Source organism: Ailuropoda melanoleuca, chromosome 8 (assembly GCF_002007445.2).
Source record: "Ailuropoda melanoleuca isolate Jingjing chromosome 8, ASM200744v2, whole genome shotgun sequence".
In the NCBI taxonomy this organism is placed as follows: Eukaryota; Metazoa; Chordata; class Mammalia; order Carnivora; family Ursidae; genus Ailuropoda; species Ailuropoda melanoleuca.
The window spans coordinates 126,308,716-126,328,306 of NC_048225.1; the positions used below are offsets into that span (position 1 = coordinate 126,308,716).

The 19,591-nt window shown below is 61.2% G+C and overlaps 1 protein-coding gene across 1 annotated transcript in view; it reads right to left on the reverse strand.

Moving 5' to 3' along the window:
- The window catches only part of KIRREL1 (kirre like nephrin family adhesion molecule 1), a 39,320-nt gene that overhangs the window by 950 nt on the left and 18,779 nt on the right, over positions 1-19,591 (reverse strand). The window contains 12 exon segments of the mRNA XM_034667682.1: positions 445-650; positions 764-871; positions 1,990-2,188; positions 3,541-3,641; positions 3,723-3,849; positions 4,525-4,652; positions 4,850-4,998; positions 5,127-5,232; positions 6,145-6,295; positions 8,048-8,205; positions 12,623-12,772; positions 14,392-14,541. Of these exon segments, the coding sequence (XP_034523573.1) occupies positions 445-650; positions 764-871; positions 1,990-2,188; positions 3,541-3,641; positions 3,723-3,849; positions 4,525-4,652; positions 4,850-4,998; positions 5,127-5,232; positions 6,145-6,295; positions 8,048-8,205; positions 12,623-12,772; positions 14,392-14,541 (1,733 nt within the window).

The window sequence follows — 19,591 nt, forward strand, 5'->3', positions numbered from 1 at the left end:
CCCAGAGGGGTCTGGGGTCCTGGGCACACTCGAGTTCTGAGTCTGAGCCCAGCCCAGGAGAGGCTCTGGGGCGCGGGGCATGGGGAGAGGTCGGAGATCCGACCTGACCCCGGTTTTGTCGCTAACACGCAGTGTGACCTTGGGTGTGTCACTGCCCCTCTCTGGGACTGTCTCCTCGTCTGAGCTATGGGGCACTTGGACCAGAAAACTTCTAGGGGTTTCCAACTCTGTGTGTGGGAAGGATGGGGCCAAGCACGACCCTATGGAGGGCCCCACCTGCCTGTCCTCTGCTGCAGGGAAATTAGCCTGGGGAGGATGTGTGCGTGCAAGCACGTATGTATGTGCACGAGCATCTGTGCGCCTGTGTGTACATACGTGAGCGTGGGCCTGTGTGTAGCAGAACCACGGCCCACCATCGGAAGGCAGGCAGACAGAAGGTGCTTAGTAGAGCTGGGGCAGGTGTCCCCAGAACATGCAGAGGGGAGTAGGCCGGGAGGAGAGCACCCTCACCGAGTAGATGGCCTTCATGACCCGAGTGGCCGTGGACACGCTGGCAGTGTCATCCTCCCGATCCGAGTGCATCGTGAGTGGCTCGCGGTTTACAGTCTCCACCTTGATGTCCAGCTTCCTCAGGGTCACGTCCTTGCGACCTGGACAGGGAAAGGCAGCCTGGATGCGCTCCGCCAGCCTCTGCAGACCAACCCCGGGAGCGCCTCGGGCCTGTCTGCTCGGGGCCCTGGGCGGGCGTGAGGCCCGTACTCACTGCCTTTGCGCCGTCGGTAGAGGAAGAACACCAAGGCGATGAAGAAGAAGGTGAGTAGGATGCCCGCACCGATGGTGGCCCCGGCGATGATGCCCACGGGCAGCACCTCTTCAGGGGGAAGGAAAGGCTGGGGTGAGGGTGATGGCTCACGGGGACCTGAGGGCCGGGCACCAGGGACGGGAACGGTGTTTGCTTCGGGTCAGGGAGAGTTGGGGAGGAAGATCCGCCTTGTGTCTGGTTTAGCTTCAGCTTGATCGGAGCTGGGAGCGTGGCCATGTCCCAGCCCTGCAGCTGTGACACAGCGTGAACCCGGCCCCGGGGGTCACCCACCCCTCTCAGCCCACCTGCCTGTGAGGATTGGCCTCGGCTTCCTGGGCTGGGCTGCTCTGAGGTCAGCTGTCTCCACAAACTCCGACCTGCCACCTGTGTCCCCCCCTCCCCGCCCCCCCACCTTGGCCAGGGCGGCACTGGCACCGGCCCTGGCCCTCCCAGGGCTCCCCTGCTCCCCAGAGCCAAGCAGGACCCAGGAAACCTCCTCCAGCTTACTCTCCCTTCCTGACAGTCCTGAACGGATCAGATCCGCGGGAGCTTCTGCCCCTCCTCACTGGGTCCTGCTGTACTCCCCCGGGGTCCGTTCTTCCCCACCACCCCCTTGCTGGTGCTCTCAGCTAAGACACAACCGACAGGAGCCCTCGCTTTTCTCTCCCTCAGCAGAGCTTCCAAAAAAGTCAAAGGCAATGCCTCCTTTGACATGCAGCATCTTAAGGGAGGAAGCGTGTGCCTCCTCGCAGAAGAAGGGTTCTCGAAGAGGTGGGGAACCACAAATTACGGGGCCCCCGCCACGTGCCTGGTGTGTTATAGATACTCTCTCATTTCACCCTCATGCCAGCCCAGTGGGTTCCATAGTATTAATGCCCTTTCACGAAGCATCTGCTTTTTCTCCATCTGACGTCCTTTGCTCCCACTGTGTGCTCTCCACTGAACCGAAAGCCCCTCAGGGGCCGGGACCGCGTCCTGTGCACAGCCATTGCTGCAGCCCCTAGCCCGGGCCTGGGCGCAGAGGGGAGGCCCAATGCACGTTTAACAAAGGGGGTGGACTTCCCCAGCTGGGCACCAGCGGAGGCTCTGGAGAGCAGGCCCCCCGAGAGTTGTCTCCCCACGAGGTCTGCCAGGGGAGAGAGGAGGGAGCAGAACCCCCAGCGGTCCCGCACCCTAGCCACGGTCACCTCGCTCTTCCAACTGGATGATGGCCGTGCCAGGCCCGAAGCTGTTCCAGGCCGTGCAGTTGTAGTGCGTCTGAAAGTCGGCCTCCATGACATTGCTGATGGTGAGCGTGGACAGCACCCCGCTGCCCGAGTTGGTCCTTTCCACCGTGTAGCGCTCCAGGGTTCCCACCTCCAGGAAGTTCTCCTTCCATGCCCAGGCCTGGGGTGGGGAGGGCAGGGGGGGATAAGGAAGGGGCGGGTGGCAGATACACCTGAGCCACCCTCAAGGCATCCTCGTCCCACGCTCCCCGTGTCACTCAGCCCAGCGCAGCGCTCACCCTGCCACAAACCCAGGTCACACCTGCTGCCTCAAGCCTTGGCATGGGATCTCCAGCCTAAGGGAAACAGTGGCTCCCAACACAATGGACACGTATGCCCGGAACACGCAGATACGCCTGGGGACATTCTTTAAAATGCAGATTCTTGGAGCTTAACTCTTAAATATGCATCTCCAGGGGAGAGGTCCAGGATTCCCTATTTTTACCACAATCCCATGGATGCAGGTGTGGCTGGGCCAGTGAACCAATATTTGGCAGCCCTGGTGTCCTGGATGGGGAGTCAACATTGGGCCCTGGGCCTGGCTCTCCCTCGAGCCCCCGTGTGGCCTCCCTTCCCCTCTCTGGGCCTCCGAGTTCTCATCTGTAATGCGAGAGGAGCAGGCTGGAGTCAGATGCCCAAGGTTTGTCCAGCTCTGGGGGTCTGAGAGTCTACCTGACGTGCCTCAGTCCCCAGCCTCACTTCAGCCGCCCCGCAGCCGGCCCCACGTGAGCCCGCCTCACGGGCTCTGGAGACCCATACCCAGGCTCTTAGAACAGGGAGGATCTCCTGCGGGAGAGGGGTAACCCCAGCCTCCTCCATCCCTGACTGCCCAGTTGGGGCACCCCCTTCATGTCCCCTCCCTGAGTGGAGCCCGAGGGAGGGGGAGTGGCCACGCATTGGCTCCTTTCCAGGGATCAATCCTCTTAGCTTGGCAAGGAAAGCCCCCGGGAGCCGAGCCGCCCGCTGCCCAGCGGCTGTGGTAATGAAGTGTCCCCGGGCAGCCCTGGAGTTAGCCAAATGGTCATTAAATGTGATGAGGGGTTTGACGGTTAATGGTCATGGGAGGAATTAATGGCGCATGTGTGGGGAAGAGGAGAAAGGAGGGGGGAGGGGGAGCAGGTAGGAGGAAGAAGACAGAAGGGGGCAGAGAGCCAGGGAACCCAGGGGCAGGGTGGAGGGCAGGGAGGGGAGGGGTGAGGCAGAGGAGAAGGAAGGAGATGAGGCAGAGAGAGCGGCCGGGGTGCCCCGGCCTCTCACACCTGTTGCAGCCGCCCTATCAGGCAGGGACACTGTCCCCATTTTGTGGATGACAAAACTGAGGACGGGAACACTAAGGAACTGGCTCAGGGTCACGCAACAAGTGAGAGAGGAGGAGGTGGCATGTGAGCAGGGACGGGGCAGAGGGACGCAGCTCCTGGGGAGCCGGCAGCGGGGCTGGCTGTCCTCGGACCCTGTGGCGGTCCCGGCACTCACGATGCGGTCCGGGGGCGGCGTGCTCCCGATGAAACACTCCACCTTGCCACCGTCGCCCCTGACGGCGTACTGCACCGCCTCGCTGGAGATGATGGGGGGCCCTGCGAGCAAGAAGACGCGGTCAGGACCGGCTGGACACCGCAGCACCCATCTGCCCAGGCCCAGCCCCGCAGGCCACTCACCGTTCACGTAGAGGGGCACCTCCCGCTCAGCCACGCCAATCCGGGGCACGATGGCCCTGCAGGTGTACGTGCCCGCGTCGGCCTGGCTCACTGACTTCAGCAGCAGCTGGTTGCTGTTACTCAGGACCTGGGCAGAGAGAGCAGCCTCGGGTGGGGAGCCAGGAGGCCTGGGCCCCTGGGTCCGAGTGGGGCCCCGCATTGGAGACATTGGGAAGAAAGCAGGAAGGGCCACAAGTGAATTCCCAGAAGGGAAAAGCGTGCATCCCCTGACTCTAAACAGGGCCGCGCTGAGGCCGGCCATCCCTGCAGGAGTGGGCTGAGAAGGGCAGAGGCCAGAGAGGGCAGCTGGGGCTGCAGTGATTTTACAGAGAACGCAGCCTCTCTGACAGTCTGTTCTAGAGCTTTCCCTGCCAAACAAGACAGGAAGTTTCACCCCGAAACTGCTCTCCCTGCAATTCCTGCCCGAACTTTCTAATGCAGGTGTCTGCAGAGCTGCAGAATTCAACTGTCCCACCCTCCTGGGTAGAATCATTCACCAGATCTGCAGAAACCCCCCCCTCCCTCCACCCCCCACACGTAGGTCCCCATGTCCCTCCCACAGCCACTGAGCCAGCCAGCTGTTCCACGGGGAGAGGTGGGTTTTGATCCCAAGCACTGACCTCCCCCTCCAAATCCCAAGACCCTAGAAACACTCTAGCTTCGACCTGACAAGTGATGCTGCACCTGCCTCGCCCCACCCCCGCTCTCCCACCTGAGAATGCCTCCTTCCTCCCAGTGCGCAAGGTGGGCGCAGGCGTCTTACCATGTTTGAATCCTTTTTGGTCCAGGTGAGGGTGAGAGGGGGATTCCCCACCCAGACACAGGTGAGGGTCACATCAGAGCCAATATCTGTGGTCGTGGGTTTGGGGTCAACTACGATCCGGGGGGCAACTGCATGGAAAGGAGCACTCGCTAGGGTCTCAGTCTCCTCCGGGGTCAGCTCTAGCCGATCTCCTCCTCCTTCTGCTGCCCCGCCACCTCCCGCCGCCCGTCCCCTGTCCCCTGGGCTTCCTGGAGCGCCCACCCTTTCCCCAGACTCTTCAAAGGTCCCTGCCCTCCCCATCCACCCCTGCCCTTGTGTTACTCACAGTGGACGTTTACTAAGGTGCTGACGTTGGTGCTGCCCACTTTGTTGTGAACCTCACAGGACACAGGCTCCGTGAAGAAGGAATAGTCGACATTTGTCTCATAGCGACTCTCGTGGGCATCTTCAATCAAGAAGCCACCCTTGGCCCACCTGGGGTGAAGGCAACACAGGGAGGGGATCAGGGCTTGGACCCCTCTCGCCCACATCCAGCAGCACGACCCCCACCCCGGCACCCCCCACTCCAGGCCCAGAGTGCCCCAGCCCCCACCCCCTTGCACCTGTAACCCAGGATCTCGGGGTTGGCTGTGGCCTGGCACGTGAAGACGACACGCTCACCCTCCTGTACCGTCTGTGGCTCGATGGACAGGGTCACCGTGGGGGGGTCTGCAAAGGAGGGGACAGGAAGGGTCTCTTCTGTCCCTCAAGTTTCTCTTGCTAACACACACACCCAGCCCTCCCTGCTGCGTGGAGATCTGGGATTTGGAGTCTGCAGTGAAACAGCCCCAATAAAGAAGCCGTCCTCCTCACCTTCACCCCACGGAGCCGCTGGGGGGCCGGGACCCAGGCTGACACTGAGGGGACAGTTAGCAGGTGTAATGGTGCACTGTGGCCACGAGGCATCAGGGTGGCCTCGCGTGGCTCACTGAGCGGGATGGGGGTGCGGCCGCTCCGGTCCCTGCCCAGCTCCCTCCCTGGGCATCCCCCGGAGTGGCAGGTTCCACGCTGACTGCTCTGACGCACTCGTGCATTAAATGCTCTCACAGCCCCACAGACAGGAACAGGTCCCATGGCCCTTCTCTGAGCCCCACGGGATCAGATGTACTTCAGAATTTGGAGTTTTTCAGGTTTTGGAAAGGTGCTGGTGTGCGCAGACCGGGTACTGCAGGACCCCCAGCGGGGTCTGAGCAACGCCTTGCAGTGACACGTGGGTGACGTAAGAGACCACGGAGAAGCCGAGTTCACGTTTTGCCAGCAAATCGTTTTGGCTTGGAATTTCAGAGAAGAGATTGTAGGCCCGTATTTTATTTTCTTCCAGTACACAGAATTGGGAGCTGAGGCTCAGAGAGATTAAGTCACAGCCAAAGTCCCAAGCTGGATGAGACCCGGGAGCTGCCTGAGTCAGCCCATGTCTCTGCCACCCTCGGGGCCCACGGCCCTGGCTTTTCCAAGCAGGGGAGCCGAGAGCAGCCGTCCTGGGGCCCCAGGTCATCTGCACTCGGGGCTTCTCCAAGGGCGCCCCACACTCCCTTCCTCAGCCCACCCCTCCACCCACTCCGCGGCAGGACCCCCGCTCACGGTGCACGTCGAGCTCGATGGAAGTCTCCTTGCCAGTGGGGATGGCCTCGTTCACGCTGCGGCAGGTGAAGACACGCCCGATGTCCAGGTCTGTGGGGTTAATTAGCAGCTGGCTAATGGTGGTCTCCCTCTTCCCATCCTTCAGCAGTTCCTGGGGTGGGACAAGTGGGAGACAGGGTCAGGCTAAAAGCCCCCTACACTGCCATCAGGATGAGACAGGCTTGCGCTGGAGGGGCACGTGAAATTTAACTGAAAGTGCAGCCCTCCCCAGCCCCAGCCCCACCTCTTCCCCCGGTTTGCTTTGGTTTGGTTTTTAATTAATAGACTTGATTTTTTTAGAGAAGTTTTAAGCGTACAGTAAAATTGAACAGAAAGTGCAGCGAGTTCCCATCCACCCTCCTCCTGGACCCCAGTTTCTGCTAATGAACGTGACACACGAGGGCCGTGCACACAACTGTTGGACCCGCGTCAGTGTGTCGCCGCTAATGCGCCCACGGTTTCCACCGGAGCCCGCTCCGCTGTCCTGCCGCTCCCCGAGGTGCTGAGACTCATTCCCGGGACTCTGCGAGTGCGGCACAAGTCCCTCCTCCTCTGCAAGGTCTTTGTAACCCTCCCGGCCCTCAGGACCGTCCCAGCCAGTCTGTCCTGCTCTGTTCTGGACGCACGCAGCCTCATGGGCCCCGTGCGTGAGTGCACTGGTGCTGGGGCTCTCCTGTCAGACCGTAAGCCCTGCAGGGCAGGAAGGGCTCACAGGCGGTCTCACTGGCTCAGTGGGGGCCAACCTGAGGCCCTGAATGTGGTCGCAGGACCCCGTGAGCCGCTTTCCGTATTCTAGCTGTGCAAGGGAAACCACCCACTTGTCCCAGTGAGGCCCTGTGCACTGACGGCAACACGCACGCCTCTGCGGGGCAGAAGCAGGGCCAGCGCTGTGCAGGGCTGGCTTCCCCCCGCTGCTCGGCGAGGATGTGCTGTCTTTAGAAAAGGGGAGAAGGAACGTGGACGACAAATGGCCATTAACAAATCAGCTCGTTTGGTTGCCAAAACATTTCAAAATATGTAGCCTTACAGGAGAAAAATTACAGATGTCTTGGTGGTAAAATGGTAAGCACCACCGAGGCCAAACTGTCCTGGGTCAAGTGGGGAAACTAAGGCCAGAGAGCACGGACCTGTGCAAGGTCGCACAGCCTGTCAAGGGCAGAGCAAATCCGGTTCTGCCTGGCGCTGCTCTCGAGGCACACAGGTGAGCAGGTCTCCCGCGGCACCTGGCAAAGGGCTGGGCACACCTGTGTGTTTGCCCACAGCTGGCAAAAGCACCCCACACAGGACATGGGGATGCTACTTGCAGCTCCGCCCAGAACGTCACCTGATGACTCCTCTGTCACAGCTTCCTCATCCACACAACGGACCCATAAGCCCTGCCTCCTCCACATCTTAGTTGTGCCAACCAGAGGCTGAAGGAGGAAGGCTGAAGCGCTCAACAGCGCAGCCCGAGCCAGGAGCAAACCCCAGCTCTGCTGCACGCCAGCCGCGTGACCTGGGGCAAGGCATCAGCCTCTCTGACCGTCGGTGTCCCGCTTTGTGAGTTGCGAGGAACACCTGCCTTATGAAACTCCCTTGAGGAGTAAGAGGGACGTCCGTTAGGAACTCAGCATGCACGGCGCCTGGCATACAGAAGGTGCTTAATCAGTGTAGCTGGTGTTACCACTATTCTTAGTCCCTGCTAGCCACTGAATGCGCCATGACCTGGAGCGCCCTCCTCTTCTCTGGATCCCAACCTTCCCAGTAACGTGACCTACAAGCTCTCCTGTCACAGCTGTGTCCCCCGAGTCTGGGTCAGGCCCACATGGGAATGCAAGGTGACCTGGGATGGGGCCGAGGGTCTGGGGGAGCAGCTGGGTCTCACCGTGCTGGCCACAGCGCCCTCCTGCTGCGTCCCATCCCGGAACCAGATGATGGTGGCGGCCGGCTTGGCGTTGAAGGCTCGGCATGTGAGATTGTGGGGGGTGCCCGCTTGCAGCAGAATCACAGGGCCGCCGTCGATCCTGGTGTCCTCTGGGGGGACTGCGGGGTGAGCAGGGCAGTCAGTCAGGGTGTGGCCAGCACCACCCTGGTGACCGAAGCCCCTGGCAGTGTCCCTCCCTCTGCATGTTCACCCCGTGGACGGCTGCTGCCACCTCCACTTATAGTCACTGTACCTGTTGCTCCTGGGGGGCCTCACCCCAGGCCCCCTGCACCCCACCTAGTTCTTTCCCAGCCCCGCCGGTGGATGAGGGGGAGTGGCCGCAAACTAGGGAAGAGCGGGGGTCTCCAGGGGATCGGAGTGCAGCTCACACCCTGGGGGCCTGGCTCGGGAGGAGTGTCCTAATGTCTGCCGCTGTGTGCGCTCCTGTGCCCCGGGCCAGCGCGTTGAGCCGGCCCATTACGGCGACCTCCTGGATGGACGCCGTGCCCCAGCCCCCCGGCCGACACATCCATCACCGCTGGCAGGTTATTTTCTCCAGCACGGCTGAGACCGAGCCACCTCCCTGCTCAGACATCTCCGAGGGCTACGAAGTGCTGCGGGCATCGTCACACCATCTTAGCCCGCCGTTCAGGGCTTCCCCAGCCAGCCCTGCACTTTCTCACGTCCTCCCCTCTGCTGTCCCTTCCCTGGCCTGCTGCACGGGCTCTCCAGCCACAGCCGGCCCAGTGGTGGCTCCAGGCAGCTGCGCTGAGCTCCTAACCGACCTCGCACTGGGGTCACTTAGGACGACCGTCCAGGCCCCCTTCCCAGCCACAGCTGTTACCCCTGGCTCCCTGTCATTTCTACCGTCTCCGGGGCCCAGAGGTGGCCACCATCATCTCTTGCTGACTGCTTGAGGGATTGAATGGGTCAGATTTCTGATGGCAAGAAATAGGAGGCCTCTTCCTGTCCTCTCCCCACAGGCTCTTAAAAGCTCAGGCGATCGGACTGCACATCCCTTGAAGGCAGGACTGCTGCTTTCTCTGAAAGCCTGAGGTCCAGCCGAGCTTGAGGACAGCAGGTCCTCGGAGATATCTGCTGAATGAGTGAAGAAGGGATTGAGGAGACAGAGGCCGGATTTCGATTCTCATCTTTCTGGTGCACCCTGTCGTCATCGGGCCAGCAGTGGGGAAGGGCTTTGCTTGCCTCTGGGCAGACCCAGAGGCGCTCTGTGAGACAAGCCTTGAGAGCCCACGCCGGAGGGCACGGAGCCCCGCGTGGGCAGGGCTGCCCTGGAGCGTAGGAAATGCCGGTCCTGAGCTCTGGTTTCCTCCAGAAAGGAACCCCCTGCAGCCCGTCGGTGTCCTGCTCACTGCACGCACGCAGAGGGGTAGTTTCCAAGCTGGCTGCCCTGATTTCAAACCCTGGCACGTCTGTTTCCTGTCGTGGGGTCTTGCGTGGGGTCTCGGGTCAGTCTGTTTCTTCAACAGAGACATAGCCGTGCCTAACCAGGGGGCCCTTGTGAAGGTCACTGGGGGTGCTGGGTATGGACTACAGGGTGCAGGCCTGTGTGACACGTGCGCTGTGTTTGCTCTGTGCTCGCACGAGCGCCTGCGGTGCTCCCAGCTCCTGGCCGGCAGAGGAGCCCCCGAATCCCCGGCTCCCCCTCTTTGCTTGCGGCCCCGCTGGGTTTCCGTGTCAGACAGTGCACGTGTGGGAGTGGGTGGGAAGGACAGATGTGGATGAAGAACCCCTGCTCGGGGTCTCCTGGTCTGTGCAGGGCCCCGCAAGGTCACACCTGCTGGCTCACCCAGGAAGGAGGCCCTCTGCCCATCTGCAAGGGACACCATGTCCTGGGTCAGGGGAAGGTGTCGCCTCCCATCGGCTCTCCCTTCCCTGGAGCGCTGGCCCTTTCCTCTCATTCGGGGCAAGTCCGTCCATCTGTCGCTTGTCACTAACCCCTCTTTCTCTCTGTTTCTGGGGCAAAGGAAAACAAGGCCGTTGAGCTGTTTGCCGTCAGAGAGCGCGTGTCCATGGATGCTTGTTTACGAACACAGTTTTATGCTTCATGTCAAATCTCTGTCAATGTGCACATGTCTCTGTGGCCTCAGTTTCCTTATTTGTACAATTTTAAAAACAACATTGACGCCTCTTCCCCAGACGTGATGCTGCGAAGTCAAAATGAGATCCTGGACACGACGCGGGTAAGCTGTGATGTGATCGAGTGTTTCTGCCGTTCGCGGAATGCTGACCTAAGCGCCCAGGTGCCACGCGTACCAGAGTAAACTTCATTAATCCTTTCGCGGTAAATACCACGGACCCCAACTGGCAGACAAGGTCCCTGAGTTTCACAGAGGTCAAGGAATGTGCTCAGAGGCAGGAGAGTGAGTTAAGTGGCAGGGCTGGTGGGAACCAGGCGCGCCAACCCTGGAGCCGTGCCCCTCCCCGCGGTGCTCAGGGGCCGCAGACCCGCAAGTGGACGCGGCTCTGTGTCTAGGGCGGCAGGAGGCCGCGGCTCAGTCCTGCCGCAGGGGGAGGGCAAGGCTGCTGCGTGAAGAAGCCTGTCCTGGGGTGGGGGCGGGGAGACCACCAAGGGCTGTGCCTGCACAGGAGGGACTACCGGGCTCAGGACGCAACCCTCTCTCGACTTCGCCCTGCCCAGTGTCCGGGTCCCGGCGCCGTGAGCAAAGGTGTATGTAAGCGGGCGAGGGAGCACGCGAGACACAGCCCGTCTTCCTAGCCTGCGTGCGGCTGCAGGAGGCAGGGTTCGAGAGAGAGATGAGCACGCTCGAACCTCTCACCCCTTTTCCTCTTGGGGCCTGTCCCTGCCCCAGCCCCCCACCACCGCAATCCCCCAGACAGGCTGGGAAGGCCCACACGCTGCACAGACTGTGCCCTCCGAATGAGCCACCCAGCGGCCCCACCATGGGCTCTCCTTCAGTGGCTGGCAAACTTTTTAACAAGGTACTCCTTCATCTAGGTTGCCCATTGATAGTCTCCTCTTCCCCTTCCTTGAATGAACCCAGCCATTGGATGCCATTATAAGCCCCATTCCTGCAATACCTAGGGGTTTAGCTGGCCTTTTTTCATCTTTATGTCTCTGTCTCGGGGGGTCTGGGGCAGGAGAGGGAAGGAAGTATCAGGGGGTCCTTGGATGGGGGTCCTCCAGGGCAGACGCAGCACCTCCAGGACCCAAAACAGTGGCAGTTAGGGAGGGAAAAGAAGACAGACGGACTCCCGAGAATCTCGCGATTCCCTTAGAGGGCCCGGGCTGGCGCGGGCTCACACACACCCCAGGAGGGATGGGAGGTGCTGTCATGGCGCCCCACGCCCATCCCTGGCGGCCACCTGACTCTCTCTCCCTAACCTCAGTCCTGCACCTTGCTCCCCAGAGAGGAAGAGGGAGCCCCCCACCAGCCTAGAGTCCCAGCCCTGCGGGGCCTTGACACCCTGACACCTCACTGCCCAAACCCTCCCGGTTCTCAGCTCCCTGGGCAGGAGGGGCAAAGCGGCTAAGAAAAGGCTGATGTCACTTTACAGAGGAGCACACTGATACCCAGGCGTCGTGACCTCTTCAGGGTCACAGTGCCAAAATGGCCCCAGCTCCTGACTCCCAGTCCAGCCCTTCCCTGACACAAGGACGACTTCCTGTCACCTTCTCACTCCCACCCTCCCCCCAAGGAAAACCTTCTGTGTCCAAGCTCACAGTCTCCGCTCCTCTCTTTCCCCCAGCCCTTCCAGGGGCTTCTCCCAGGTCACAGATTGCAGGCGAAGGGACAGAAAAGAGGGAGCCAGACAGATCAAATGAAAGCAGGAGAAAGGAACGGGACAACATGGAGGACAAAAGGGAAGAGGGAAGGTCATGGGCAGAAGGAGGCACTGCAGAGGCAGAGGCCAGGGAGAGCACCAGGCTGGAGGGAGCCAGAGGGCATGTCCCAGCCGGCCTCCTGCAGGGGCCAGTCCCCTCAGTATGCAAATGGCCCTGGTGTTCTCACAGAGGGACATCTGCTCCGCTCCAGCAGGACCCAGCTCACCAGCCCAGTTCTCAGCCCTCGGGGTTCATTCCTTCCGGTCTTCCTCCCCGGCTCCCAGAAGGGCTCCAGGGGAACCTCAGTGCCCAGGGAGGGAAGGAGTGGTGAGGGGAGTAGGGGCTGAGTGAGGAAGAAAAGGAGCCCCAGGGGCAGTCGCTGGGGCTGGAGGCAGCAGAGGGGGAGGCCTGGAGAAGCTCCCTCACCGACAACCCTGGGCCAGGAGCGGATGCATCTCCAGCACCCCAACTCCTCTGCCCTGGGGGAGCCTTATGTCCCCAGGTAGAGCCCATGCAGCTGGGCACAGAGGATGCTAGGCCTCGCCACCCGCGGTCCCGCCAGTGGGGGTCCGCCCACATGCCCACGTCGCCCTCTTCTATTGGGCTTGGCTTTGGAAGAAGTTTAGAGAGGGATGGGGGTGGGCAGTGGGGACAGGCATGAGGCCAGGAAGCAGTGAGGAGTCAAGGGGACAGGAGGGACAAAGCTGGAGGAGGGACTGGGGCATTACTGAGCACGGTGAGCTTGGCCCGCCGCGAGCGCAGGGCGGCCTCCGTGGCCTGGCACTCGTAGGAGGCGTCGTCAGACAGCTCGGCGTCGCTGATCTCCAGGTTGTACTGCCCGGCGTCCGCGGAGCCCACGACCCGGTACCGTGGCCAGGCTGCAGGGACACAAAGGGCAAGCGAGGTGAGCCCCGCCCCAGCCTGGGAACTGGCCTAGACCGCCCTACCCCCAGGGTCCCCTCTCTCCCCACGTTTCAGCCCCATGCCTGGTGGCGGGGGCTGCATCAGGCCCAGGCCACCTCTCCTCCCTCTGCCCTAGCCTTGGACCCTGTCGCAGTCCAGATGTGACACCCCAACGTCACAACCTCCTACAGTGAGGCTGGGGGCCCTGGAGCAGAAGCGACAGGGAGACCAGAAGCGGGAGGCGAGCAGAACTCTCTGGAGCTGTTTGCAGACAAACGTCTCTCATAATAACAGGAAAGGAAGAAAAAAGCCGAAAGAAAAGGAGAGGGGGAGGGATGTGGGAGCTGAAAATATAGGGCATTGTAGCACAGAGGGGGCTCCCTGGGGTTGGGGGGAGCCAAGGCAGGCCAATGCCTTGCCCGCACTCGTGATGCGGGGGATGGATGGGGCAGGGTCCTGCTTCCGAAGGAGACCCTGACCCACAGTCTCTGGCCCCCTCTGGCTCAGCCTCCCCTGCCCACCCCTGCAGGCTCGCACCCCCTCCCCTGTCTCCCTCTCCCAGGCTCCCCACTGGCTTCCTCCCATTATCTCCCTCTGTCCAGGGGTAATCAATCCTTCTCACTCCTTATCTATTGATCTCTCTCTCCCAGTTTCTCTTTCGTTCTATCATCAATAGATCCACTAGCCCATCTCCTTCCCCTACATCAAGGCCCGGACAACAGGAAGAATAACAATAGAGAGCAGCTCCTGGGCTTTGGTCATTATACTGCTTTACGGGGAGCGGGGCTTTTCGCAAAGCATCATCTCTCATTTGGTTCAAGGCTCATAAGCCCGAGACTACCTAGCTATTTTATACAGGAGTAGACTCAGACCCAGAGAGGTGCAGCGGCTTTCCTAAGGTCACCCAGCTCTCAGGTGGCAGAAGCAGCACAAGAACCGGGAGCCTTCCTCCTCCGCCTCGGCCAGGAAGCTCTCCCAGAAGTACTTTTATCTTCTCTGGAACATGGGAGGTCGTTTGTTGGTCCTGTTTTACTGAACGGCTGTGTAGCTCTGGCACCGGCTACACGGCGTTTGATAAAGGCTTCTCGGGAGAATTTACAAATCTGTGCTCAGGCTGACGGCACCGGGGTTTTGGCCTCCGAGTAGACATCGCCTGGGGAGGGGCAGGGGGGAGTCCGGAGCAAAGCCAGCCTGGCCGGAGGTCCCTTCGGGACAGAGGGTCCCTCCCTGTGCTCTTCCCCTGCTCTCGCAGGGCACTCCAGTCTCCTGCACCTCCCGCCTCACCTCTTTCTGCCTGGAGCACCTCTCCTGGTGTCTGTCTGTCTGTCTCTCTCTTACGTAAAGGTCTCTTGTTTTCCCTCCATCTCTCAGGCTTCCTGTTGCCCTTCTCGAGCCAGTCCACAGCCAGGAGGAAAGGCAGAGCTTTGTGTTGGGGAAACAATGGAGGCAGAGCTCAGGAGGAGAGGGAGGCTGGAGCACACAGAGCGAGCGTGGGGAGGGGCTAGGTAAGGGCGCCAGGCCCAGGAGCGTGTGCTGGGGGACGGGCACAGAGACAGAACAGTCAGGATACCAGGTCAGCGGGCAGCCCACTCACCTTTGAGGCCCTGGCCCATGCCCAGTGCCAGCCCATCCTTGGTCCATTGCACGATGCCCGAGTAGTTGACCAGCACGCAGGGGAGCACGGCCCGCTGTCCCGCCACCACCGTCTGGTCGGCCGGCTCCTGGCTGAAGCGCGTCTGGGTCCCTGGTAAAGCCAAGCCGGCACTGGGTAAGGACATGCACGAGGGAAGGGGCTCCACCAAGAAGCCACCCTCCCAGGCCCCCACCCCCGCCCTCCTGTCCCCGCTCCACTTCAGCCCATCCCTTCCCGCCAAGATGCCACGTGCCGGCCCCGAGGCCTTCCTCCCCAGCCCAGGGGAGCGGGTCTCAGGAGCCGAGGCGGTAAGCAATCAGAGACCGCACTGCAGTGCTATATAAAGGCTTGGGATGGGGCTAGTCCCACCGTCTCGTGCCCCAGACAGGACACGGAGGCCCGGGAGGGTGAGGGTGAGTGAGGGGCAGAGTGCGGATTCGAACTCGAGCCTCGGCCCTCCAGGCGCTGGTCCCGCTCCGCCACCCGCAGCGTCATCGCCATCCCTGTCCACGGGCGCCGCACCCACGACCAAAGCTGCTGGTCGTGCCGCCAGCCCCGCAACCCCAGGTTCCCAGCTTCGTCCCCAATCTGTCACACCACTGTGACCAAAATCAGCTTTGCCCACCGCTCAGGGGACTCCCCCCCTCCTCTTTCCCTCCCCAGCTCCCATGTCTCTGCAGAGACCACAGTCCCCAAATCAAATCCTTTCCACAATTTCTCTGATCCTCCATCACTCCAATGTGTAAGCAGAGGGAACTTGTCCCTCCCCCTTCTGAGACCTCCCTCTAAGCCCNCAGGAGCTAGCTCACGAGAGCAACACCGCAGGGACGGCCCCCAGCGCGCGCAGTGGGCACACAAGGGCAGACCCCAGGTGGGTGAAGGTGGGAGCCGGCGCTCCGAGCGTCCACAGGGAACCTCTGGGCCCACTTCTCGGCACACCCACCCCCAGCTCCGGGGCACGCATGCGCACACGCGGACACACCGCTCTGCCGCCCGCGCAGCAGGAGCCAACGCGCGTGACTTTGTTCCTCTCTCCCTCTGGCTGCGGGAGCCACACATGGCTGCCCGGCTGGCAGCCCGGCCCGGAGCGTTTGATTAGAGAGCTGCAGAGTAATTGCCTTTAATTGTGGAGCCTAAATGGAGCAGGGAATTGGATTGTGGCTGCCCCTCCCCACGGCTCCCTCCCCCCNCCTATGAAGCCCTCCTGGATTGATCCCTAGCTCCTTGGACAAACACAGCTTATCCCATCTCCCAGCCCTGCTGTCACAGCTCTATCCACGCATTTCCTGTCCCAAACTCTAAGAGTCTATGCCCATGCTGTCTTTTCCCTCTGAACCTCCCTGGACATTTGATGTCCATGTCATCTGCTGCACACAAAGGGGACCGAGAGAGAGGGGGCAGGGCTGGGAATGACGGCCAGCGTATGATTTCATACAACGAGGTAGCCTCTTTACTCCCAACTGAGCGCACAAATCCAGTTTCTTGGGTCCGCAGGGGCCAGGAAGTTAGCGACAGGGCACCTCTCGGGCTGCTCCCAACTGTGCTGATCTGACAGTCATCTGAAGAAGCCAAGGATAAGGTTCACCCACATTTCCAGGGATGCCAGTGGCAGGTGGCAAGATCCTGGGGGAGGGGGTGGGTCAGGTGAGCAGCCAGCATTATTAATTCAGGCATTGCCCTCATTATTATTCAAATTTATTCATATCCTTGCGCATTCTCTAGTGCAGCTCCGTTGCAAGCTCCCCACACGTGTCTCCTTCCCAGGGCCCCGGAGCACAAGTCAAGGGCTTGGGAGCGGGGTGGCCTGCTGTCCCTGGCTCAGAGATGGGGCTTGGATTCACGGCTTTCCTGCGTGGGACCTGGACACCCTGGTCTCCAGCAAACACTGAGCAGGCAGACAGGATGGAGGGGGAGCCCGCGTGGTCAGAGTCAGGGATGGGGAGCCGATGAGCGGGAGGGGCCCACCTGCACCATGACAAGTCTGGACAAGGACTGCAGGGGGCCTTCTAGGAGCACAGCTGTAGGAGACAAGACTTAGGTTTGCAGAATGCCCCTGCCACTTCCTAACTGTGACCTTGGTCCAGTCCCTCTCTGAGCCTCACTTCCTCACCGGTGCTCTGGGGTGTGATAATGCCCACCTCCCGGGCTCCCTGAAGCTTAATGGGATGAAGGGTATGACGGGCCTGGTACAAACCTTTGCCTGTGCCCACTAACCAGTAGCTATGGCCTTTCCTTATCCCAGGCAGCTAGATAGTCAGAGGCGCCCCTGGAAACCTGAGCAAGGCCACGACAGAGAAGGCCGTATCCCTCAACGACGTGGGGATTTGGGAGGAAAATCTGTTCTTGGTTTAGGCCCAGCTGAAGCTGTTTAGTCCGGAGACAGGGGATGGAAGAGTCCAGAGAGGAAGGAAAATGAAGAGGTTTCGGGAATCTTACTTGATGGGAAGATCCCTATATCCTGACCCTGCAAAAATCACAAGCGAGTATCTCTGGCCCCCAAACAGCCTCTGTAGTCAAGACCCAGGCCCCACCCTCCTCTGCACACCCCAGGCTTCTGTCACCCTTCCACAGCCTTGCACAGCCCGTTCCTGGGGGTGGGGGGCACTGCTGCCCCCACTCCCTTGGAATTCAAAGAGTTACTTCCTCCGGAAAGTCTTCCATGACTTCCCATGCACCCTTAGTGCTGTTTTTTACTCACTTCTTACCTCTGTGATTATATGGACCCCATGGCACTGCCGTCCCTGCCCCGAGCCCGGGGGACTCCTTGAGTCCAGGCTGTGTCCCTCAGAACTCTGGCCTCTCACCCAGCATGAGGCCCGGCTGCCAGGCCCACGGCAGGTGTTCCAAAGCAGTGAGCGATCCTGCCGTGTGACCCACACCCCCACCTGCCCCCCAATCAGGGAAAGGAGGCAGAGGGCAGAGCATGCCAAGCTCCCGAGGAGGCACAGACAGGGCAGGGGCGTGGAGGGACAGGCTAGGTTCTCCCTGCAGAGAGACAGAAACAGCACTGGGAGCAGGACGCAGTCAGTCCTGAGAGGCTCCCTGAAGGAGGGAGAGTGGAGCAGAGCTGGGATGGGTAGGGGAGGCAGGACCCAAGGTTCTGAGGCAATGATGGGATTGCTGAGGGAAAGCCTGGAAAGTGAGCAGTGAGGGACGGACCCCGGACAGGGCACCACAGCAAGGGCAGACGTATCCTGGTGGCATTACAACAGAGAAGGAGGTACTGGGGATCCCCTGAGTGTCACAAAGGCACCAAGAGCCAGTCCTGGTGGCCTATCGAGGACACACACACACATATGGCTCCGAGGCCCTGGGGGCCCGGGCCCTCCACCATCTGTGACCGAGCGGAGCCTGCACTGTAGCCAAGGGCCAGACTCAGTCCCGCCTGGGCCCACACCCCACTCGCACCGAGCAGAACCGCAGGGGCATGCCTCACAGCTGCCGGGGGGGAGGGGGTTCGGGTGCAACACCGAGCAGAACCGCAGGGGCATGGCTCACAGCTGCGGGAGGGGTCCGGGTGGGCCTGATCTCGGACAGACCACGACCAGAGTCCAGCCTTGCCCGCCCCGCCCGCCCTGCCCAGCAGCTCCAGCCTGGGGCCAGCGTGCATCTGCGGGTGGGCTCTGAAATGAACTCCTGCCGGCTTTGATCCGCAGCCTCCCTGTCTTCAGAGGCTGTCACAGGGTGAAGCCTCAGCAGCCCCCGCAAAGACAGCAGGGAAGGATACGCGGCCACAGGCACAAGGCCACACAGACCGAGGGGAGGCTGGCGGGGCTGGGTACAAAGCCAGACACCCACATGGTGGCCGGGGAGCGAGGGACATGGATGAGACCAGAGAAGCACTGGGGAAGGCAGATCTTGGTGAGGAGAAGGCCCGGAGAGGAAAAGGCAGGCCCGGGGTTGGGGATCCAGAGGGAAAGGCAGCAGGCAGGACCCGGTGACGCAAAGACCCTGAGTGTCACAGGCCAAGGCAGAGAAGGAAGGCTGAGGTCCTGAAGATGGAGGGGGAAAGGCAGAGGGCAGGGAGTGGGGTGCCAGTGTGGCCACAGGGCCAGGCCCCCTCACATTCGGTGCACTTCTCTCCTTTCGACACAGGCAGTGAGGCTGGGGTCCCAGACTCCTGGTGCCCGCCCCCCAACCCAGGGACCACGGGACAAAAGACTCCCAGGAGGCTCAGCCAGGGTTTGCAGGCAGGTGAACAGTGGAACCCAGTGGGGAGGGCAAGGGGAGCACCAAGGGACCCTGGGGAGAAGTGAGGAGTGTACCGGGGGGCTGCTGGTGGCAGGCAATCCTCTGTGCTTCTCACACAAGCTGAGGAGGGGTCAGAACTGGAGAAACCCCCATTCCCACCGCCTTCCCCGGGCCCCTCCCTCCCCCCTTACCACCCCCCACCCCCAACTTGCCCTGCACCCTAACTCAGAGCTCCTGGGCTAGACTTGTAAGAGCTCCCTCCCCCATTCTTCCCACATTGTTTGGGCTTCTGTTTAGAGCACTTCTCCCAGCCTGCTGGATTAAAAGTTACTCATGTGTGTGTTTCTGTCTTTCCCACTCTCCTGGGAGCCCCTGGAGAACAGAGAAGCTTTGATTTACCTTTCTTGTCCCTTCTATCCTAGCAGCGTTCCTTAATAATGATAACTCCCAATTATAAGATGCCAGCTACCCACCAGGCACCAGGCAGACGTGCTACAGCCATCACTCCCAGCATCATAATCCACTGTGCAGGGCGGTTCTTACGTCCGTTTTATGCAAACGGGAAATGAGGCTCCGGGTGCTTAAGATACAGACATTATCGAGTGGCAGAGATGGGAAGGGACTCGGGGCTCCTCGGCGGCAGGGCCCCTGCTCTTGGCACCGTGCCACGCCCCAGGACATCCAGGAGGCGTTCCCTGGAGGCACTGGACTCACGGTCCCCGCTTGACGCCTCCGACTTCCAACTCAATCCTGTTGGCCTCTGGGGAGGACAGCGCACCTCAATCTGGGGCTGACCAGCATCCTGAGGCCACATAGGAGCTGGTCCGTGTGCTGCCACCAACCACAGCAGAGGCTTGACCAGAACACCCTTACATGGACGGAGAGTGGTTCCCCAGGCTGGAACGACGTCAATGGCGCCCAGAGAGGTTTCAGTGATTCGCAAAACCCCAAGTGTCAAGCTGCCAACGTC